Source organism: Rhea pennata, chromosome Z (assembly GCF_028389875.1).
Source record: "Rhea pennata isolate bPtePen1 chromosome Z, bPtePen1.pri, whole genome shotgun sequence".
NCBI lineage: Eukaryota > Metazoa > Chordata > Aves > Rheiformes > Rheidae > Rhea > Rhea pennata.
The window spans coordinates 2010203-2033233 of NC_084702.1; the positions used below are offsets into that span (position 1 = coordinate 2010203).

The 23031-nt window shown below is 48.4% G+C and overlaps 3 protein-coding genes across 9 annotated transcripts in view; 1 reads left to right on the forward strand and 2 right to left on the reverse strand.

Moving 5' to 3' along the window:
* Nucleotides 1-55: 55 nt before the first annotated feature.
* Nucleotides 56-6169, reverse strand: LOC134153429 (uncharacterized). The gene is made up of 5 exons (XM_062599609.1): nt 5963-6169; nt 4299-4475; nt 2321-2420; nt 1317-1447; nt 56-630 (listed from the first exon to the last, which is right to left on the reverse strand). The coding sequence occupies exons 1-5, from the start codon at nt 6011-6013 to the stop codon at nt 343-345; spliced, it is 747 nt and encodes a 248-aa protein (XP_062455593.1). The 5' UTR covers nt 6014-6169; the 3' UTR covers nt 56-342.
* A 3093-nt stretch (nt 6170-9262) lies between these two features.
* Nucleotides 9263-15986, forward strand: TRMT10B (tRNA methyltransferase 10B). Of its 4 annotated transcripts, none has more exons than XM_062598948.1 (8): nt 9263-9430; nt 10614-10722; nt 10898-11022; nt 11570-11722; nt 12698-12776; nt 13646-13713; nt 13991-14114; nt 15241-15986. In XM_062598948.1, the coding sequence occupies exons 2-8, from the start codon at nt 10623-10625 to the stop codon at nt 15345-15347; spliced, it is 756 nt and encodes a 251-aa protein (XP_062454932.1). In that variant the 5' UTR covers nt 9263-9430; nt 10614-10622; the 3' UTR covers nt 15348-15986. The 4 variants fall into 4 exon arrangements, with proteins under 4 accessions (XP_062454932.1, XP_062454931.1, XP_062454928.1 ...); XM_062598947.1 differs by having other exon boundaries at nt 9263-9418; XM_062598944.1 differs by lacking the exon at nt 9263-9430 and adding an exon at nt 10122-10257.
* Nucleotides 15368-23031, reverse strand: part of FRMPD1 (FERM and PDZ domain containing 1) — a 48654-nt gene continuing 40990 nt past the window's right edge. For all 4 annotated transcript variants that reach the window (XM_062598939.1, XM_062598940.1, XM_062598942.1 and 1 more), the window contains 2 exons: nt 21985-22794; nt 15368-20694 (listed from right to left, as the gene is read on the reverse strand). In XM_062598939.1, coding sequence (XP_062454923.1) covers nt 18350-20694; nt 21985-22794 — 3155 coding nt within the window. In that variant the 3' untranslated portion in view covers nt 15368-18349. The remainder of the gene's footprint in view (nt 20695-21984; nt 22795-23031) is intronic.

The window sequence follows — 23031 nt, forward strand, 5'->3', positions numbered from 1 at the left end:
GGGAATACATGCAGCAGTGAAGCATGTTAGCTCTAAAATTAGAGAGATGACAAAGTTGTTGAACACCTTGTTTATAACCCACATTGTTACCCAGGCAGTTTGTTACTCACTTAAAGGCTGCTGAGGCTAAGGTTACAATCTTGCAGGTAGCACTGGAATCACCAGCTGACTGAAAACCTCTCCAGACTTCTGCGTACTGGAAAAAAGCGAGACTCATCCCTCATCACTACAACCTGGCACTAGCTTCTTAGACTTTTAACACATTCAGACATTAGCTGCATGAATTTAAGAAATGAGATCTTGATCAACCTCTTGCAGATCTGTAGGCACCAAAATGTGAGGTTACGCGTGTTCAGCTTTCTCTTTCTCCTTCTCTTCCCGGGGCATCCTGCCCATGGTGTAGAACTCCTTGTTTGGGCGCAGGTCGATATAATGAGCTATGCGATTAGACATAGCAAAAAACGCAGAAATCATGCCTATGTCCCAGGCGTCTTCACGGTCAAAACCATGTGCCTCCAGCTTCTGGAAATGCTCTTCAGTGATGTTATCAGCTCGGCAGACTGCAAGGGCAAACTCCAGCATTGCCAGTTCCCGATCACTCAGGTCGGCCAGTTTCCAGTTCACAATGACCTGTGAAAAGGCAGAAACCGGAGAGCTGAAACAAGCACAGATGGAACCAACAGTCTGGGTGACTTACCACAGTCGTATCTCCATGAGGCAGAAAGGTGGCAGCATGCAGGCTCTTTAACTCACCAGCTGAACCAGACACCGTGAGACAAAAGATACATCTGTTTTACTCCCAGTCTCATACAAGGACAGGTGGAGGAGTTCTGGGAATGGGACCCAACACCATTAGGATGCTGCAGCTCCTCCTCCAGGAGCAGATTCCTCCACAAATGCAGGGTTGAAGCAGCAAAGGATGTGGGCTTTAGATTGAATATCCTGCAAAGTGACTGACCGTCCCTGCATATTTCTTGCAGAGCGGATGAGGATGCACAGACACCACCCAACCCCTTTTCCAGAGCTAACCCCTCATGCATGGCTGGCTTATGATCATACCTTCATTATCAAGCTGTGCATTTTGTGCCATTATGGTAACATAGCACCACAGTGAAGTACTTCTTCGTGGTGCAGGTGGTCTAGCTGCTCACCAATAAATAATCGTAAGCCAAGTATTGTATTAGGGCATCAGCCATGTTTAATAGCTCTCCTCTGCCTGTGCTGGGAGACTGAAACATGGGAACTTTAGATAAAGAAACAGACACATAAGAGAAAGTCATTCTTGCCTCACAGAAGTACATCGAACCAGCACTGACCTGATCAGCCAATGCTGGCTGCTTTGAATATATCCGATGAAGTGCTCCATGTGCGACCACGCAGTAGGGGCATCTATTCACAACACTTGTGGCCACAATTATGAGCTCTTTGTCTGCCTTGCTGAGCCGACCTACAGGGAAAGCAAAAGATTTGGCACACTTTGTTATTACGAAAAAAAAAATCACTGACACAATCATTGGGGAAACAATAAGGGCTCTCGCTACCAGCTGCTCGTAGAACAGCCCAGGGGACAGAAGTCCAAGGAATGTGCAGGGACCCCCTAGAAAACCATCTGAGGGACTAACTTAACTGGATATTCATGAGGCCTTAGGATAAAGGACACATGACTTGGTCAACAGGAAACAACAGTTCTACCAAAGAAAAGAGAGAGCTACAGCCAGGTTCAGCAACAGCACGCCGCTTCCCTTACCAGCTGCTTTTTTGCCGAGCCCTTGGCCTTTGTCCCTGCCTTGGCTACAGTGCAGCTGCACTGTAGCGAGGCTGTGTAGCCCTGTTGATCTGTAACCTGAGCCTGACCTACAAACTGACTTTCTGGCTTATCTTGGTCCTACTTTGTTACTATGAACTTGCCTGACTCTTGCCAATCCTTGATCACCAGCACCGTACCTACTAAGCTCACCTTACTTGCATAATGTGGGACTACACCACTGCCAGTGGAGCCACTGGCCATGCCTGCACTTTTACCACCCTCAGCTCCTGGCTGATCATCCTATAGGCAGCATCCTATAGGAAGTTCTTTCTTCCTGACACAGAGAATGGTGCAGCAGCTCAGCTCCGCCTGGCCTTTTTAACCCCAGGTTAAAAAGTTTGAAGATTTGTGCAATACAAACAAGATGGAAGCTGCAAAGCAGTTCCGTTCTTTGCTAGCTGTTACTATGAGCTGAGAAAGGGCAAAGTGAGGGAATATACAATGTCAGGAATGTTTCTTAAAGCAGGTTTTCACATCTAGAAGCAAAGGGCAGTTTCAAGGTTTATGGTTTACCTGTGTCTTTGTTCATAATGGCATTGTAATAGGCAAAGAAAGCTCTGAATTCAGCAGGTCGATGAGACATGGCTTTGAACACATTAGGCAAAAATCCAGTCTGTTCAAGGAAAAAAGATTAAAAAAAAGTCAAGAAATCTAATGCTAATGCACAGTGCAGCAGACAACACTGATGTATTACATTTAGGAAAAAAATCGTTAGCACAGCAGTCCTGGAGAATCTCCACAGTCCCATATTCTCCTTGCACTTTGAGCCCATTAATAAATATGACTGACAATGAAATGATGGAGTTCTTAGTTAGATTTCATAGAATGAAATCTGCCCTGCTGATCTTCTCCCATACAAGTAATAACCACAATCGTATTCCCCTCAGCAACTCTCTTCCAAAGTGAGAAATTATCATGTTTTGTCTCTGTCTACACAGAAGCAGCTGCATCTGACTATCCTAGAACTCCTCTAGTTCATATGTGACCCTACAAGATAACAGGACACAAGACAGGGTCATCCTAAATTGAATGTCACACAGTTTGTGGTACAGGCATACCATGGATTTATGTGCTGCTCCAAAGATTTGGCTCTGTTTCATTTTCTGTTCTCTCCCTAATGCTCAGTTCATTTCTCTGATGGTGCACTGGGCTGCCACTCCCCCAAATTACTTGCAATCTCTCCTGTAGGATATCAGCTAATACTGAACATGTGTGCCTATATCCTATTACTCCATGTTTATCAGTATGAGATTTCAGTTGCTGTTTATTGTCTGGCTGCCAAGCATTCGGCGATCCCATGGCAGTTCTACTCAATTAGTTTTTGTTGAGGTTGTGGTACTGTGTCTGCAGACCCTACTGGCTTGCTGGCTGGTATTCCTCAGGATGTTTATGAAAAAGTATAATAGTTCAGATGTGACAGAATCCATTGGCAACCTCCCTCCACTGTCACACAGCTGACTGTGTATTCCTCCTATCCCACACAGCTGTTTGTTGTTCGTTAACCAAGGGGAGGGTCTTCCCTCTTAAATCATGACTGATTAATTTGCTTAGGAATTTTTGGCAACAGAAGTTGTTAGCAGTTTCTGGAAATCTATGTCTGCTAGGTGATTGGATCCTACATCTAGGTCTTTGCTGAGCCCTTCAATGCACTGACAGAAGAGTTTGCATCACAGCATATGGAAGCTGTGCTAGATCTTCCTCACTATATTATATTCACCTGTGAATCTGCTGACTCATTATTACACAAATTTCAGTGAGATTACTGCAACTGTAACTGTAACAAAGCAAAGATACAGCAGACAAGCAGGAGCTATAGGGATAGAAGGCTGAGCACTTCCCTTTGAGGAAACTCTTGGAAGAGAGAGTCTCAAGGGAGCTGTAGCTAGTGGAGTGTTTTAGCAATCAGGAAGATGTGTGTGGAATGGGGAAGGAAACTCATGTCCAATTCTCTGTTGTTTCTCTTATATCAACACAGTGGGGGAATTTGGCACACTGTTCTGTTGTGCAACCCTGCAGCTTTGGGGAAAAAAGTCAAAGTACAAAAGAAGAAATACCTGTTAGGCTTTGTAATGCTGTTATCTAAACAGCCTCCCAGAAGGTTTTTAAAAAATGTGAAACTTATTAATAAGTAGTTATATTAATTATATATATTAATAATTTTCATAATAATGTTACAAGTGAACACAGATGCTCTCCAAGCCAAAAACAAAAAACAAACTGTTGGGGTTCCAGCTACCCCTGTGAGTAGTCAGAAAAAATCTGAAACAACCCACTAGCCTCATGGAAGCAGAGACGCTTATAATCCCTATCCTTTCAGCAAGATCCCTATCCTTTAGACTGGAAAGAACTTTGTAAGAAGTACTGCTCACCTCAGTATTGTATCAGGTTTCTATTAGACCAAACCAGACCATAATGTTTCTCTTAAGATGTGTGACCTGTTCACATTTTGGACCCTTTCTTCTGAGAGGATTTTGAAGCAGAACACTTTTACCTTCATTTCTACTTCCTCCATGAGCTCCACAATATCATATGGCATGTCCTTCTTATTGGGTACTGGGTACCGCCCAATTGCTCTTGCAGAGCTTTCTTCCTTGGTGCTGTAGGCATGGCTCAGGGCCACCATGTGGGGCTTTCTCTGGAGTCTCCCTGATGCTAGATGAGGCAGATACTGGTGAGAAAGCAGGGAGAAAAATGTGTCATTGGGAAGTACAGTTATCATCTTGGTAGTCTGGGAAGGGAGGACCATTTCTCAGCTATCTTTGCTGTTACCACAGATCTCATGGGCATCTCTGTCACTGAAAGCCATTCTGTTCACCCTTAATAGTGCAGGCAGTGCACTGGAAGAGGAGATCTAAGCCCAGTTCCTGGCTTTAGCACTGAGCTGCTGTGCAGACATCAGACAAGCATGATCTCCCCGTGTTTCCTTCCTATGTACCTGCCTTGTCTGCTCCTTGGAGTTCTCCATAACCAGGTATCATGCCCATTTGCACCAGCATTGAACCTGATGCAATTCCTAAGCACAGAAGCCTTTTCCAGCTGTTCTTCACACAGCAATGTCACACAAACATCCAACAGTTGCGCTGAGGATCCCCTTCAATAAGGACAGCTCTAAGAATAGATTGAGATAGCCTACTGAAGGGAGGGTAAGCAAATGGCTGACAGATCTCCCCTTTGTTTGCAGTGATTCTTAACTCAGTGAGAATTAAGCTGTACGATCTAAATTACTTATCTGAAGAACTCCATGTTCTTCATGAAGACTTAAAATAACCACAGAATGAGTGTTTATTTCCTTTCTCATCTTATAGAGAGACTAGCTAGAGCACATCAGCTCACCTGGGGCCTCTCTCTTAAATTCTTGTGATTCTTGTGTGTGCAATACTTTTAGCTCCTGCATTCAATGAGACTAATTGCATATAAAAGTACATGCCTAAGGACTGGAAAGAGCAGGGCCATTTCAGACTACTGGAAGACAAGTGGCATTACTACAACACACCACAAGCCACTTTGGCTGTGAAACTATATTTTGCAGCCACAGGAGGTTAAGTTCTATGAGACGTTTGGCTTGTAGTTTAATAACACAAATGCAGCCTGCCAAGCTTTCCCTTCACTTTTTTTTTTCCTTTATCCAGGAATATTAGAAGAGCAAGAGGCAGGTGGCTTTTGGAAGCCACCTGGATTAACCAAGGTACTCCTGCAAGATCCAGGTTGGACGTTTTTTGGAAGCACAGTCATCAGTATTGCAGTAAGAGAGAAACAGGAGAGAAAACCGCTCCGGGGAGAGGTGCACCTGAGCTGCCACAGCGCTGCAGTCCGCAGGCTGCCCGGGAGGGTGGAAGGGCAGCCCCACCGCCGCGAATAAAACACCACCTTTTCCCCCGCGTGCCCAAAGCGCGGCACGGCTTCTCCGGTGGAAACTGCCGCCCTGCCCGGGGCAGCGCGTCCCTTCCCGGCCTGGCCCTGCCTTGCTGCCCCGCTCCCCGGCGGGCGGTGCAAGGAGGGAGGCCGGAGGGGGCCGCCGCTTCGCGCAAGGCCGCGGGCCGGCGCAGCGCCGAGCCGCGGGCAGGACGCTGCCGGGCAGCGAGGCTCCGGCACTGTCGTCCGCGGCGGCCGGCGCCCCGGAGCGGCCCCGGAGCGGCCCCGCGCCGCCGTACTCACGGGCAGGCCGGCTCGGCTCCGCTGCACGGCGCGCAGCACCCAGCCGCTCATGGCCGGTACTCCCCTTCCAGGGCAGACGGGGAGCGGGGAGGCCGGGCCGGCCGAGGCTCCCGGGGCGGAGCAGGCGCTGCTTCCCTCCGCGCCCGCTTCCCTCCGCGCCCGCGGCAGCCGCTTTCCCCGCCCCGTCCGGGAGGGGCGGCGGAGCCCGGAGCCGCGGGGCAGCGCCAGCAGCTCTGCTGACCGTCGTGGTAAGGACGACGGTCTGGCGCCGGGGAGTGCTCTGGAGCAAAGCAGGGTTGCTGGGAAGGGTCCGGGTGACTCTGCGTTTGGCCCTCCTCAAAGGCAGTCTTGGCTGGTAAGGGCAAAGCAAGACAGTGAGGGCTCTGCCCACAACACCTGAACTGTAACTGGCTCTGGGACATCCGGAGTCAGAGCTGAGAAAATACGGTGGGAGCTAATCCCCGAGTGACTCCAGGAATCCTGATTCAAGTAAGAAGGAAAGTCTCTTGCAATTTGTAAGCATTCATCTCAGTCAAATACACTGATAGGAGTAGATGAAGTATTTCATCATGACCACCTGCAAACACATGCCTGCTACTGGCACAAAACATGTGCTCGATCCAGGTGAGCTTTGTGTGGCTTTAGCTGTGTGAATTTGCCCATCTCTTTGCAATACCTTGAAGAATAAAACCTGAGTGATATGTGAGTATCTGTGGTGGGGATCTTGTCACAGAATGGAGGACATCCTTCTGGTCTGAATTTTCTTGGAAGCATCTGTAAGTTCTCCTTTCTGCCTGCAGCCAGTGTTGCTGCAAAGTGGGCTGAGGACTGCTGTCAGTGCTATCTGAAGGAAGAAGATGCCCAGGCCCCAGAGTGAATGCAGGCAGCCCAGCAGTTTGGATGTAACGGGAGTGAAGGAAGGATATTTCAAGCTCATATGGGTATCAAGCTGAAGGGGACTGACTCGTGCTCCGGACTACATGGAGCAAAGGACACTTGTGGATACTGTGAAAGGCTCTGCCCTTTATTCCCAAAAAAGTCAACAGCGGAGGCCAGGCTCCTCAATTTTCCATCTTTGTGTCCCCTGAAGAATGATTTGGGACAGGATGCCCAATAACACACCCCTTTGGGAAGCAGGCAAATCCATACATCTCCTTTGTAACCTAATTAACCCTGTAATAACTCAGTGGGTATGCTGAAGTGGTTGCAGACCCTATTGAGATGGGGAGTAAGGGAATGTGCTAGGTGCATGTCCCACTCCCTCTACAGTCTTGCTGTGTGGTAGAGAAGCTGTCTCTGTGCAGCAGCCTCAATCCACTGGGGAGTAAGTGGAAAAAGGGTGAAGCCAGCTCAGAGCCTCTGCATACAGCAATAACAGAGGTCTCTTGCTGCACTAGCTGCTCCTGTAGCACAACAGGCCTACAGCTAAAAATAGACTGCAGAGAGAAGCAGGTTATGACCTAACTTGTTCCACCATGGGAGAGCTCAGTGAAGCAAGCAGGCCCTCTACCATAGCTGCAGCTGGGGGCAAGACACAAAAGGTGGTTGTCACCTCAAAAGGACAGAAGATCAGCTAGATAAAGGCGAGGCGGGTTTCTGCAGTAACCAGTGCAAGAGACACAGAGTAGGTCTGCCACATTGAGAAAGTAGCAGCAATTCTGCCTTGTGATGCTTGTAAAGGAGAATAACTGTCCATTGCACTTGTCATGTCCCACTCACCCTAGTGTTGTTTATAGTGCCGAGGCTGCAACCTCTACATGAATTGAATCCACTCTGAAAAACAGGTGCCTTGTGTCCATATATATGAGTGGGTATTCCTCTGAAGCAACGAAAACCATTTTCCTAACATACCCTAAGTGTAACACCATTCTCAGCACAATCCCATCTATTCCGATCAGAGGAACAACCAGCCCAAGCAGTGCTTTCCAGGTGTTCCAGAAACCTCTCCAAATGCAGTAACATTATATGGGAATCCGGAGTACAGACTGGCTCTGACAATGGTCTTTGAAAAGGATCAGATACCTGTGCATCTGGATGGCATACATTTGAAGCGGTGTGTCAGGGAAAGTGAGCCAAGAGCCGAGCACTGATAAAAAGGCAGGCAAAGGCAGAAGGCTCTTGTACAAGGGTGCAATCCCACATTACCTGAGCCAGGTTAACACTGCAGGCTCAGTGATGGTGGCCAGGGTCAGTCAAGAGACCAGATTGCCAGAGAAATTCAGAGTGGCATGGTAGGTCCAAGAGCAAGACAGAAAGTCAGTCAGAGGTTTGGGTACATGGCCAGGTACAGCCATGGCTGCAAGACAGCTGCAGTGTAGCTCAGGCAGAACCCGAAGCTGAGAACCACAGTGCAAAAGCAGCTCCCAAGGGAAGGGGTACGCCTCTGCTGAGGCAATACAGGGAGATATATTCAGAGCCCTGAGGTAGCACATTAAGTGCTGGGAGGCCTCTGCTGTTCTGATACGGAGAGATTTTCTTTGAAAATTCAGAGTGCAAAACATAAGTCCACTGGGAAGCTCTACAGATACATTGGCATGTGGTAGCATGGGATAACTGTCAATTACCACAGGTTTCTAAGATTCACCTAAAGGTAGACTGAGTTCTCCGATTGTCTGCATTGCTTCTATAGTGAAACACAGTTGGACAGTTCAGTTCTTTCAGCCATGTCATTCCAGGCTGATTTCTCAGGTTGTAATATAGCACTTTTCACTGAAAGCAGCAGATGACCGTTTTACCCTAAATTTTCCAAGAACAGAGTTCTCCACCAGCCTTGCCTCAGAGCTAGCAAATATTTCAGAGGATTCTTATGGGCACACTAGTCCCTTTCCTGGGGAGCTCACCCTGAAGAACATCTGTGTGACACAGAAGAGCATATTTTCAGAGGTTTCCCCTGTCCTAACTTCCTCCAGGCTCCTCTGTGCAAATATCATGTTAAAACCTGCTCTTCTGTGGTGCAGAAGATGCAGATACTTTCCGCAGTAGCTCGCCCGTTTGTTCACTGCTTAAAGAGAGGGTTTGCAAAGCTGAAGGTATATTTATTTTATCTCACTAAAAAAAAATAACTGTATTGTGGATTCCTCCATCTTGTTGCAGACACGCAGACGAGGCTTAGGCCACGCAGCACTCACTGGTGCGCAGTGTGACCGAGGACCTGCTCTCGCTCCATTTTAATCCTTAGGCTGCTCTGTCTGACGTGCAGAGGGAGGACACCGGGGAGCTCAAACTACAGTGCTTGCTGTTTTCCGCCGTTTAGAGTGATGTAAAAAGCACGTGAGAAAAAGCAGGCGGTTCTCTTCCTGTCTCCGCACGCCGCGTTAGCCGGCTCACTTGCTTCGCGGTGCCCCCTTCAGCTCGGAGCAGTTCCAAGGACACGGAAGGAGCAGGCACACATCTCCCCCGGCGTTTCTCTGCCCGCCACAGCCGTGAGAGCGGAGCCGCAGCTCCGCCGGCGGGAAGGCAGGCTGCTCGGTGCAGGGTCTGCGCGGGCTCCGCGGGGCGCCGCGCCGGCCGCCGCTCCGCTCCCCGCCGCGCTCCGCTCCCCGCCGCTCCGCTCCCCGCCGCTCCGCTCCCCGCTCCGCTCCGCTCCCCGCCGCGCTCCGCTCCCCGCCGCGCTCCGCTCCCAGCCGCTCCGCTCCCCGCTCCGCTCCGCTCCCCGCCGCGCTCCGCTCCCCGCCGCGCTCCGCTCCCCGCCGCTCCGCTCCCCGCTCCGCTCCGCTCCCCGCCGCGCTCCGCTCCCCGCCGCGCTCCGCTCCCAGCCGCTCCGCTCCCCGCTCCGCTCCGCTCCCCGCCGCGCTCCGCTCCCCGCCGCGCTCCGCTCCCCGCCGCTCCGCTCCCCGCTCCGCTCCCCGCCGCTCCGCTCCCCGCTCCGCTCCGCTCCCCGCCGCGCTCCGCTCCCCGCCGCGCTCCGCTCCCCGCCGCTCCGCTCCCCGCTCCGCTCCGCTCCCCGCCGCGCTCCGCTCCCCGCCGCGCTCCGCTCCCAGCCGCTCCGCTCCCCGCTCCGCTCCGCTCCCCGCCGCGCTCCGCTCCCCGCCCGCCGCCGCGCCGCGCTCCGCTCCGCTCCCCGCCCGCCGCCGCTCCGCTCCCCGCCGCGCCGCTCCGCTCCCCGCCGGCCGCCGCTCCGCGCCCCGCCGCGCTCCCCGCCGCGCCGCGGGGCGGGCGGAGCCGACCCGGAGCGGGAAGCGGCGGCGATGGAGGGCGGCGGCGAGGCGGACGGCGCCTGCGAGGCTCTCCGCCTGCTGCGGATCGACCCCGGCGGCCCCGCGGAGCCGCGGGCGGGCTGCGCGGCGCCCTGCTCGGTAAGCGCCGGGGCCGGGGCCGTGCGCGGGAGCGGGAGCGGAGGGGCCGCGCGGGCGAGCGTTGGTCTGGGCCCGTGCGAGGCGAGGCTTGATCCGCGGCAGGGCCACGCCGGTGATTTCTCGGGGCTTTTCAGCGTTGCATTAGCTTTGCGTGTTCAGACCGCTTTGAACGCAGCCTTTAGCTCCTCGTGAGCCCTCGGCATATGCCAGAACGATACTGACAGCAGCCAGGAGACTCCCCTTCTCTGGCAAGCACGCTGGCTGCACTGCAGCACCCGGGTTCTCCAGCCTCTGCAGAAGAATGGCTGGAGGTCCTGTGGCTATGCATGTCTCTTTGCTCCCTCCTGTGCCAACAGAAGAATGTCATGCGTAAACAGAAACACTGGGAGAAAGTCATCATGGCAAAGAAGAGGAAGAGGGCGCAGGAAAGAGAGAGAAGAAAAGCACGGCAGGCTGAAGGCAGAGGTAGGAGGGAGTCATCATGCAAATGCAGAGTATCACTGGATCCAAAGAAATGCAGGAGGAAGCAGGAAGAACCTGCATGGGGACAGCGGCGTGCTTTCTTATGCACACTGGTGGAGGCCTTCAAGGCCTCCAGCCAAAGTGCAGGCTACTACTGTCTTTCTGCTCTGCACTGCAGGCGCTGTAGAACAGCACAGCAAAAGAGTTCAGAAAGCCATCATGAAAGAACGCCTTCTGGAGGCCAAGGAGTCTGGGCCTCGGCTGTGTGTGGACCTCAGCATGGCTGACTGGATGACAAAGAAGGTACAAGGGGTCTACTTACGGCTCTCTTGTCCATAGATGCATCCTGTGAGTTCAAGCCCCCTCTGGGACTGTGACACTCACAGGGACCCTGGTGACATCTCATCATAGGTTTGGGGCCTGACAAAAATATGTAGGCAGAGCAGGTCACTAGTTTGTTTTAACTGTGCTAAGGAAGCTTAAGAAATCCTTCATCTAAGCTGCAGCTGGGACATGTAAGCATGTGTGCTGCCACAGAAACACACAGAGCACACACAGCAGCTTTCCTGGTCTCATATTCTTGGGACACACTGGATCCTTCCAGTGTTTGCCTGTCCCTTGGCCCCCAGGCCTGCTTTCTGCTGTCAGGTCTTCAGTGCACTGGCTTACTGTGAACTCAGCTCTTTGGGTTTCTCTGTTCAGATTGCTCTACTCCCTAGAAGCAGCCTCTCCAGAACCTCACTAGCTGGACTGTATGACAGAAGTGATGGATGTCTGCAGGCCCTGGAATGAGGTCCTGGTGCTCCTTAGCCCTGTATGTGGTATGTGACTGCTTGTTCTTTCTTGGAAGGAAACAAGCCGCCTTGCTGCTCAGATCAGGAGACTCTATGGGGCCAACAGGAGGGCCGAAAAGCCATTCTGGCTCTGTCTGACAGAGTTTGTCGTGGGCTCTTCGATCTATGAGGAGTGCTTCCGCATGAATGATGGCTTCTCCAAATATTTGGTAAGGGTCTCTGACCACAGTGTTGCTGAGGCCTAGGGGGAATGGCTGCCCCTCTTCCAGTGGCTTATGTCCATGCCATGCAGCAACTTCCAGCTGTGGTGCTGGCCCTCGGTGCAGATCCAGAACAGGCTGAAGTGTGATCATACCTGGCTAGCTAGCTGTAAAAACAATGTGATGGGAAGGGAAAAGCTCTGTAGATCTTGTCCTGGATTCCCTTTTGGCTTAGGCCAGATGACAGATGCTAGTTCTAGCAGCAAGCTCAGCCATGAATGTGAGTGCTGTAAATGGTGCAGGAGTGCAGTTTACTGGCAGTAGTTAAGGTCAGAGTTTCTTGCCCTTTGGCAGGAGATGAGCACGGACTGAGAAAAGTGGTCATAAATGTGCTAGATTTTCAAAGTTAGAGCTCACGGTCCCTCCTGCGTGCAGGAGGAGAATTCCTCCCAGATGCTACTTCCGTAAAGAGATATGTGGACCTGGTATAGGCCAACACGCTAGGCTGTACAGTTTTGGGACAGTCATGTATGAACTTAGTGGGATGCCAGTGTGTAACCTGCACATGCAGAGACTATGTCATCAAAGTGTCAGAGACATTAAGCCATGTGTTCGACAGCGTGCATGAGACAGCATGCATGCAAGTGCAGACAGTGAGGGAAGACAATGACATGGAAAGGAGATTCCTGAGTCTCTCAAAAATTAGAATTTCATTTAGAATTAGTTAATTATTAATTAATCTCTCTTACTTAAAACATGTCTAGAGATTTTTATCAGGAGAGGGTATAATGGATCTTGAGAAATTTATTTTTTTTCGGTGCATATACAGAACATTTTTCAGTTTTAAAAAATAATCCTGTCTGCAGCTGTGTAAACACCAAAAGCAGTGCCAACAGTTCCAATACACTTGTGTGTCTGAGAGTTGATTCTGCTCAAGTAGATGGACTTTGGGCTAATGTATTTCTTTCCTCTTGCATTTTTCAGATGGATACAACTCAAGAAAGTTACCTTGATCTGTTTCCTTTAGATGAAATTGTTTATCTCACTCCTGACTCTGAGAATGGTAAATATTTTGCTTGAGACACAGGGGCATTAGGGTAAAAGACTGATTTTTAACCTTTAGAAATTATTCTTACATCTGTATTTTACTTCCAGTGATTCGTTTCTAAGCATACAGTATCTCAAGTTGCATGAAATATACTCTATCCTTAGATCTGATGGTCAGTCTACTCTCATCTTAAACTGCCTTGGCATGGAATGAGATTTTGAATCAAGGCTGTGTGTAATTTGCAGGAAACTTAATTTGGAACTATTTATAGACCCCTGCTGTTTGTAATACTCAGTGGCTAGCAAAGTGGAAATATTGCGGTAGTTTTGTTTGAAATTTAAATGATATTTTTCTTTGAAAAAATGCAGTAGCTTAACATTCCCTCTATTGCTTTATCTATTGTTATGTTTATTTTCTCCTCTTCCTCCATTTCTAACTGGCAACATGTTTCTGCAGACATAGATCCATTTCTCATTTCATGGGAGAAGTCTAGCTCTGCTAAGGAAGCTGATGTGAGCAGGGGAAGGTTTTGGTGGGTGGCATTGGAGACCTCTGCAGAGCAGATTGGGTTTGGACTAACTAGATCATCCACATGTCAGAAAAGACAGCAGTGAAAAAAAATGAACAATATGTTGTCTACAGAACTGCGTCTCCAGCACTCTGTACTTTCAGCCTACATCTGATCTCCCCCTTTCAGGCTGCCTGCAGGTTGAGGCAGACAGTTCTGTCTTAAAGGTCTCAGCCTACTGCATATTCTGAAGCTCCAGAGCAGGGGATGACTCTGGCCACCGCTTTCTAGTGTAAGCATAGCCTTGCCTGGAGAATGGTGCAAAGCAAGGTTTAACAGTTGCATGATGATGAGCATGTGCTTATTTCTTTTCTAGTCCTTGAAGACATTGATCCAAAAAAGGTGTACATCCTTGGAGGACTGGTGGATGAAAGTATTCATAAGGTGGGTAATAGCCTCTCACAACCTGAAGGTGCTGTCTGTCCTATTCTCTACTGAGAGATCAGACGTCCCTTTGGCAGTATCCAGTGCTTTTGCTGCCTTGATTGATCAGCCATGCTTCCCACAAAACGCCAGGGTCTTGCCTGGATTCAGCATAAAGGTGAAAAAGCAATCTGGATGAGATAAACCCCAGGATTCCAGCTTTGCAGCTGCTTGTATATGTGTACGTGTCTGTACATGTTTGTGCACATCAGGTGCTTTATTCTTGTTTCCCTTGTAGAAGCTGACCTTGCAAAGGGCTCGAGATCAGTCCTTACAAACAGCCCGCCTCCCAATTCGTGAGTATATGGTGAAAAACATCAACGCCAAGAACTACCACTCAGAGACGCTTGCAATCAATCAAGGTGAGAGGCTGTGTCATGTTTTGTCACTTGTGTGGGTTTTGTGTGTGGGGTAGCTATTGAGTACCTGCACTGGGAGGAAGGGAGGCCTATTAAGCCCTGGAGCAGTGCTGTTTCCAAAATGGAGGTGTGGTGCTGAAGGATGGGGGGAAAGTGTTATGCAGAGGTATCCCCTGCTATGTCCTGTCCTTGCCTCAATTTTAATGGTCTGCATGTGCTTTACTGCAGCAGCCCATTCTCAGGGGAGCAGAGCTCACATCACTCTTATTTTGCTCACAAAGCAGTGAACAATTAGTGTGGGGAGATGTGGGAATGATGCTGTTGCTAGAATCCCCACACAGTCCTAGGCAAGAGAGACAGGAAGAAGTTTTCAAGCCTATGTCAGGCTGAATCAAGGAAAGGCTTACAGCAGAAAGATGGGACAGCTCTGTGCTGTACAACTATGATGCATTATGACCATGTGCTGGCTGGACACATAAACAGATGTACCCTTGCTTTCCACCTCTGCTGGTAGATTGTGGCTTTGCAACATGAACCTTAGTCTGCCAGGAGCTGGTGAGACACTGAAGTCCTGGGCCAGCTCTAGTGAATACTGACTTCTGGCTGGAGAAGTTTGTCACTATCTCCTTCGCCACAGGGCTGATGGGATGGCTGAGAGCTTTGCAGAGCATCAAGCCTAGCTCCTAGGCAGCTCTGCATTCAGAGGGAGCCTTGATGTGGAGGCACAGCAGCTGAGAAGCCCTCGTGGAATCACTGTAAATAAATGATGTGAAAACTCGCTATGGGGAGAGATTCTGTCATCTGTAGTACAAATACAGCTTGGAAGATACAGTATAGCTGAAAAGGTAACTAGGGATAATTTGGAATAGGAGTTTTGCCTTGATTGACACAGCTCTTGCTTTTCCTGGTCAGAAATTCCCAAAGTAATCTGCCAAGTATGTGTATCATCTATGCTCAGATGAGCTGCCTCAATCATTTGCTCATCAGATTTTAAATGAAACAAAATATGACCACTATGCTAACCTTTGTGGTCATCAGTTACTAAATTTTCCTGATGTTTTTCAGCCAGTGTGACAGCTTGGCAGTGATATCAGTATCACAGTATTGTCCATCTCTCTGTTTTTGACAGTCTTTGATGTCTTATCAACTTACTACGAGACCCGAAGTTGGCCAGCAGCCTTGAAAGCTGGAGTGTCTTCTGGAAAAGGCTATGTGCTCCCAGATGCGGTGAATTAAGTAAAAAATATACAGCAAAGCACAAGAAAACTCTTTATTTTCTGATATTAAGGAACTGTGACAGACAAGGGAAGCAAACTCCAAATTTCAAGCAGAGACACTGCCATGAATGTGTAGACAGAAAACACAACTCAGCTTAAATCTGGGATAAGGAGCTTGTCAAGAGTAATAAATTATACCTCAGCAGGGTATTCCTGGAAATTACTCTTTACCTGAAACTCAAAACCAAAGCTATTTGAGCCCTGGAATCAGGTAAACACTGATGGGAATTCAGTTTTGCTTTTCTTGCAGATAAAATTTGTTAGTGTCTTTTACATTTACACTTGTTCTGGGACAGAGAGAAAAGCTTAAACCATTCCTTTTGTGATTGAAAGGAAGTAGTGTGATACTAGAAGAGTGACAGTACAGCATACACTAGTAAGGGAAATCATCTTTCCCATCAAAAAGAGCAGTGCTGTTCTGATTGGGGAACATAGGATGGGAATTGATTCCCAGACTAATGAGGTAACAGTTTCCAGAAGTACTACGTCCCGTCTTCCTTAAACCAGCTGAATTAAAGACTTTGTGAGCAGCTGAATGCCAAAGCTAATTCTGTGCATTCTGCTAATTATCTACAATAAAGTGTTTACTCTTCAAGAACTCCATCTGTATCCTCATAATTATCAATGTATAGTGCCTTGAGAAATTCACTAGGCCTCATGTTCCTCCTTGAAAGGAAAACATCTGGGATTTGACTATGCTGTGCTTGAAGAGCGGTGACATACTTTAGGACCAAATCAGGAAGCATTTAGATGTTTGTTCTGCATTTAACTAGATACCTTTTCTCAGCTGTTTCTGCCAAAAAAAATTAAGGTCAGTGACTGTATCTAACCACCACTGAGAAATGCTTCAAGGTGTTCTGAGGAAAATTCCTTTCTCATTTGCCTACATGTCTTCCTTCATCTTTGCACTAAAACCCTTTTACAACAGCTTGAATTCAATACTGATGAGACTGAGACACAAAATGACAGCTATTTGGGGATATATTGAGTGTTGTTCCCCCACAAAGGCTGAATTTGTATATGTGGCCATTGGTTGCAGTTGTCTGTTGCTTTACCACATCCCTGTTCTTATTCTGTGTCCTCTGGCTGATCAGCTATTGGTTTGTAGTTAGACGGGTCACAGCAGTTCCACTGACAGAGCAAGGTCTGTAAGTTGGCTTCATTGTAAGAGGCTTTAAATTACTAATTCAGATCCTGAGTTTGCTAGGCAGCAGCATACAATTACCCAAACCAGCTGGCAGTGATGAACTCTGAAATCCTGCTTGGGATGAGCAATTTGCAGAGTGCTAGCCTCCCCAGTAGCTGAAGACACCTTCTTAACCCTGTCCCTATGCAACCAGTAATCAGCAGACTGCCTTTGGTTAGCTACCTTGGTGCCTGCTGAGCACACTGTGTGAGAATGGTGACTGCCATGGGTTTTGGGTAATGCTGCTACCCCCTGCTACTTCTGAATCACTGTGGATATTTGCTTGCCTGCCTGTTAGCTTCTTTCAGGTTAGGTAGGTCCTTTAGAGCTGCCACAGCACTCCAACCTTCCATCAGAGCAGCCCCTTCCCTCCCAGCTGCCTCTCTTGTCCCTGCTAGGGCTCAATTGAAAGGACTCAAGCTTTCTTCCCCACAGGCATTAAAAGACAAGGTAAAAGTCTTTATCTTTTCTAGTCTTTCAGATATTATGGAACCATGCACACATACTGTCTATGTGTTATCCTGGTGCTTGGGAAGGAGCAGTGTGTGTTGGCAGAGCTAGCCACCTCTCTTAGAGAGGCCTGTCTCCTTGATCCTTATCTGGAAGTCCTCCAATTGCCTCTCTGCTGCCTCATGCAGACTCCTTTATCCTGAACACATACATTCAGCTGCATGGACTAACAGATAGCTGTGCCAAATTTTGAGATATGCCTACATACCTCAAAAAACTGCAGCAGCTCCCAAACAAGGCTGTAAGGTAAACTCCAAAAGTCAAGTACCCTTCCTAGCACTAGAAAGCTGAGGTAAGTGCCTCCCAGCACTGGAAGACATGCTGATTCACTAAAGACGCACAGCTATAAGACATTTAAGGGCAAACAGTTCACATCTAACTGGAGATACACAACATTAGGGAAGAAGAGCTATTAATAAGAAGGTTGGGAAAAGGCTTGCTTTCTGCTAGGCTTGTAGGCATAAAGGATCATCTGTTCTTTAACAGATGGCAGCACTTCAGTGTTATGGATCACTTCCTCCTTTTTTGGAAGACAGGGATCCCTAGATAGCCAGAAAGTGGGGGTTTAATTTGGGACTTTTTAAAGCATCAGCAGAAGGCATCTATAGCCTGAGATGACCCTCTTTTTCTTGCCTTGCAAGGAGAAGCTGTTAAATACAGAATAAATTCTTTCCAGAGTTGTTTTTGCTACAATTTCTGACATTTCCTTGACCACAGATGGTGGATAAGGGTGGATAAAGGTCTGGGTCCTTTTGTGTCAGATCTGGGTTGGTGGAGAGTGACCTCACTTACATGAAGAGTCTGCTTGGTCTCCTATGTACCTGGATAGTCAGTAAGAAGTCAGAGGAAGGACAGGCCAGCTGCTAAGCGCTCCTATCTTTCTCCACAGATGTCAGGAGACTAAGACAACATCCTGAGATTAGCTACCTGAAAGGTATTCAGGATGTGAAGGACAAGCCCCCAGACAAGATACATGAGCCCAAGCCATTGAAACACTCTATGAGTTTGCAAATTAGAACTGGGATTGTCTTCGTAGAATTTTAAAAAGCTTGGTTGGAGTAGGGGTAGGCCTTGCCCCAGGACCACATTTGGACTAGGCTGCTCTTAGTGGAGGTGAGCAGTGGAGCATGGACAAATCATTCCATGATCACTCTCTGCAATGCATGACTAAACACCCTGTGTGGGAGAGCCTGGTGACAGGCAAGCAGGAAATACGGCTGGGCTTCTCCCCAACCAGGACATCTGTATGCCACCAATAAGCCTTGTCACAAAGAGGATGGTACCCTGAACTGCTGCATGAGACAAAACACAGCAGCTGTAAGGGCTGTGTGCTGGCGGGCAAGGAGCTTGGCACCCACATCCTGGCACTTCTGCCTATAAAGCAGTTGATGAACAACCTGTACCAACTGGTGGTAGGTGCCCACCACATCTGCAAGCATGGACACAAGTTCACTCTGCCTCTGTATGCAGAGCTGACAGTGTGTTACCTGGAAGCAGGCCACTGTCAACTGAACCAGATCATCAAATGTCAGTCTCAATGCACCCTGCAGCTCATTAAGGGGTCGTTCTGTTTTCAGAAGCTCCTGGCAATTGGACAGCAGGTCCCGGGAGGCTGATCCAAGTGCACCCTTGCTCTCAGAGCTGTGTTCTGCACATCTGTCTTGTAGATGGGTTGTTCGGTTACCAGAGAGCTTCCCCACAACCTCCTGAAGTTCTGCTATGTAGGCTAAGAAGCAGGAGAAATCTGCAGGGCTCATCTGTGCTTGGTCCTTCAATTTGGTCAGGGCTTGGATGTGTGGATCCAGCCATGCCCTATCTCTAGCTGTAGCAACTGGGTGTCTGTCCACAGGCGTGCCAGGAAGACTATGGATAGTGGATGGTGGTGTGGTGAGGGGCTCCAAAGACATGCTGTGCATAGGGATAGTGTTTTCATGTTCCTCCTCTTCTTCAGGCCTGTGGAAGCAACTGACATAGGACAGCTGACAGTTACACTTGTCCATCCCAAATTGTGGTGGAAATGTATTCTTCATGGTGGAAAGACCCAGAGATCTGTCTGTGATGTGGCTGGGAGGTGTTTGCTCATCTTTGTAGTTAAAGCAAAGGAAGGAGTGATTTGAAGCCCTGTGTTCTCCTACTCTTTTCTCCAGAGAGCCCAAAGCAACTGGGCCTGAGGGAAAGGGAAGCCCCAAAGATGGAATTAGGGGACAGTCTTTCTCAAGTGCTGTAGCTTCTTCTCTGGGAATAAGAGCCTGACTAGGCTGAGGCTGTCTGTAATCCACATTTTCTTTATCTTTTCTGGGCTCTCCATCTGATGCCTGGTTGCTCACCAATTCTTTTTCAAAGGCTGATCCAGCTGAGTGTGTTTGCATCTCTTTTCTGACAACATCAGCCCCAAGGCATCCACTGGTCATATGAACTGTCTCTTGAGAGTCTAAAAGCTCCAGTGGGTTGTCCACCTTCTCCCTAGATAGACTGGGTGATGTGAGGTCTGCCCTGACCCCAAATGAGAGCCAGGAGAGGTGAGTTATAACCCCTGAATTACCACTGCAACTTGTTAACAACTGGGTTACATTTGGAAAGCACACATGATTTTTAGAGTGTGCTTTCCAAAACGCTTCCTCACTTACCGCTGGTCTGTTTTTCACCTGAGACAAGCCTATGTCACTCTGTTTTTCAGCACAGTTGTCAAAATCAGCTTTACTTTCTTCACAGGAAGCCAGGACAAGCTCTCCACATGCTGCTTCCTTCCCTGCTGCAGGGAGCGGGAAGTCCAAGGTCTCATCACAGGAAGATGTCATGGTGGTGCCATAGGCTAAAGGAGAAACTGTACATTCATTACAAGGGCAGCTCATTTCTTTGCTCTGAAATTTGGCTTCATTGTTGACCTTGCAATGGGCTTCCATCATCTCAGGTGCCCCCTTCAGCACTACTTGGGCTGACTGGTCCCTACTGGTTTCACAAGTGTCCTCATGTTGCCACCCAGTTTTTAACTCAATGCTGGGATCTTTTTTAGTGCTTCTGCTTTGTTCCCTGGGAAGGTGCCCAGTTTCCTCTCCCAACAGGAAAGGTGTATGGCCTGCAGAACTGAGGCCATTGTCCACACATACAGCAACGTCTGAGCTCTCTTGCCCATTCTGGTCACCCTGCAGGCAAACAGCTGAAATGGAAGAAAAAACCCCGTTAGTCACTGTTTTTGTTTCCATAGTGTCAGGTTCCATTTCCATCAAGTCAGCTGATGAGTTTTTGCCTGTAGTGTCTCTCTGGGCCTTTGTATCAATGTGAACTCCCACTTCTGTGTCCATCTTGATGTTCTCTGAGGAAGGTTGATCTGGAAGCTCAGTGAGGAATGATGGGTAGAGTGACGAACTGCAACAGCTCTGCTGTGAGCCCGGTAAAGTCAATGGGAAAGTGACCTGCGAGGTGTAATCAGTTTTCAGGAACGACCTCCTCTTCCTCAGGCTCTTAGCATAAGTCAGCTCCTTCTCTATTCTGTGTTTCTCCTTTGTTGTCTGCCTTGACACCAGGTTTTCCCCCGAGCTGTAACATCTTGGTTTCTTTAGGATGCAGGAGACATCATCTATACTGTCCCAGGATGCGAGGCTACAGCCTGCTGATAAGGACAGAACATAGGAGTCAGGAAGTGGCTCCAAACAACAAAACTTTCATGCAGCTGTGCATGCATCCAAAAGATGTTAACACATGCAGACATACATGTTTGTTATCAGAGATTGTCTCCAGGAGCCAAAGGAAGATGTCTCTTATGTTATGACAATGCATGTACTTGCAACCAGCTATACCAAAAAAAGGGAGGAGTGTGGACCTGTGACTACACAGACTGAGGTCCAGTATTAGGAAGAGTAATATAGTCTCTCTCCTTGCTTGAATAGTTACTGAGGGGGAGGGGGAATTCATCTGACTGCAGCTAGAGCTATAATTTGAAAATTGAAAAATGTGTTATTAGTGACAAGCTACAGAAAGCACTGGCCAACAGTTGCAGATTTATTAATCTTGAATGGAAACATTAGCAGAAATTCCTAGCCTGGATATTTAAACAATAAAATACCTAGAAATTTCAATGTTGTAGTTGGTTATTGCATTGTTACTGTATGTGAACTCAGAAGCCAAAATTGTCTAAGTATATGAAATAGATTCTTAAGTTTGGTTAAAGTTGAAAGAGCTGATTATTTCAAAAGAAAGAATCCTTTAATTTCTGAGAAAAAAAAAAACTATCAGAGAGCTGTTCAGTCACAGGACTTCTTGGCCCAAATACATAACATGCTCTGATGCCCAAATTATTTTTAGTGTCAGTTGTGTTGTGCATTGAGCTGTAAAACAGCTTCCAGCTCTTGAGTTAAGGTAGTGCCTGAAAGCAGAAATATTTTCTATAAAGCTTTTGCAGTCAGGGTAAGGGTACAGTTCTTTCCTATGCTCTGTTTCTGGGAGTCACCACCCTTTCTATCAACAAAGATTCAGTGCACACAGGAGGCTGCATAGGACTTGCTCACATAGCACAATGGCTTCAAGAGTAGGTGGACCTATACATCAGTATTCTGGAACTTCTGCAGAAACCCAGGGATTTTCCAGAGTGCTAAACTCATTTGAAGACTGATTTTTTTCTGTGGCTAGTGCTTGAATGTTGTAGAAAAACATCCCTGCAAAACTGCAGCCCTGGTCCCTGTTGAACACCCACTACCAGCTTTGCAAAATATAACTGCTGAAGCCTGGCTTGCAGAGAAGCTGTGTTTAAAGGTCCCCCAAAACTAGGGAAATTTAAGAAAATCTGAAAGAGGAGATGGTCCCTCCTGTAAGACTGACATAGTAAATAAGCACTGCTCTAGCACAATGAGTGTAGAGAAGGGGAGGATAGGAGATCACCTGCAGGGGGTCCACGAAGGTTTACCTGCCAGAGCGCCTTGGGGGCTGAGTCTGTCTGCTGCATCATAGAACTCATCTTCAGAACTAGTGTCTCCAAAGCCTGGGGGAGGGTCGAGAATGAGATCGCTCACCTCTGCCATTTGATCTGATCTGCAGGGTACCCCCTGTGGGGCAGACATATCTTTCCAAGAACTTCTTCTAGGGCTATGACTGATGTTCCTCTCCACACTGCCAGCAGGAGATATGCTGTAACAAAGGCTGTAATAGCCCATGGCATTTCTCTCAGACAGCTTGTTCTCCAGTACAGAAGCACCCATGTCCTCTCTTCTCTGCTCAGAGTGACTGTGCTCAGATCCAGGTTCTGCTGCTTGCGGTACTTGCAAGAAATAGAAGTCTCCGGCTTCTGTCCTGCTGAGGTACCTTGCAGCACCAACGGGGAAGAAGCTCTTGTCTGGGTGGTTCATCTCTTGCACTGTTGGTGTGTAGAAATGGAAGAACTCTGGCCTAGAAGAAGAGCAAGCTTCCAACTCGTCTTCCTCCAGTGCATCCATAGAGTCACTTGAACCACTCGTCTTACACCCTTGGCTCTCAGTGTTAGCTGAATCTGAAGCTTCTGATGTGCTGTCCATTGTATTGTCAGACTTGTTGCATTGCTCACGTTCTCCAGCTTGGGGCTTTATGCTGTCCTGCTCCAGGCTGTGGAGGTCTTCCAGCTCCTCCTCCTTACACACAGGGTTGACACTGCCATATGGTGCAGGAGGGTCCAAGCAATGCTCTGAGGAGGAATCTAGCTCCCAGGAGTCTTCAGAGTCACTGCAGGTTCTAGATTCATACCCTGAAATTTAAACATATGCATGAGCCTGCACTTAGCAGAGCAAGGAGAAACAGTCAGCCAAGGGTCTGAACTTGGCTGTAGGGAAGAAACTCAAGGCCCACAGGGCTCTGCTCTCATTGTTGCTCTACAGCAATCAAGGTGAAGATACAGTCTGAAGTGCAGGGCCATAATCTGTGAACTGGGGCTTGGTCCTTTCCTCTTGCTTTGTCTAGTTTTACTGCATAGCATGTGCATGCA

Coding starts and splice junctions, on each gene's coding strand:
- LOC134153429 (XM_062599609.1), bottom strand. CDS start 6,013: ATGAGCGGCTGGGTGCTGCGCGCCGTGCAGCGGAGCCGAGCCGGCCTG. Junction 1,448..2,320: donor CATTATGAACAAAGACACAG/GTAAACCATAAA, acceptor CTTTCCCTGTAG/GTCGGCTCAGCAAGGCAGAC. Junction 631..1,316: donor AGCCAGCATTGGCTGATCAG/GTCAGTGCTGGT, acceptor GCCTTTTCACAG/GTCATTGTGAACTGGAAACT.
- TRMT10B (XM_062598944.1), top strand. CDS start 10,150: ATGGAGGGCGGCGGCGAGGCGGACGGCGCCTGCGAGGCTCTCCGCCTG. Junction 10,723..10,897: donor ACGGCAGGCTGAAGGCAGAG/GTAGGAGGGAGT, acceptor TCTGCACTGCAG/GCGCTGTAGAACAGCACAGC. Junction 12,777..13,645: donor CACTCCTGACTCTGAGAATG/GTAAATATTTTG, acceptor TTTCTTTTCTAG/TCCTTGAAGACATTGATCCA.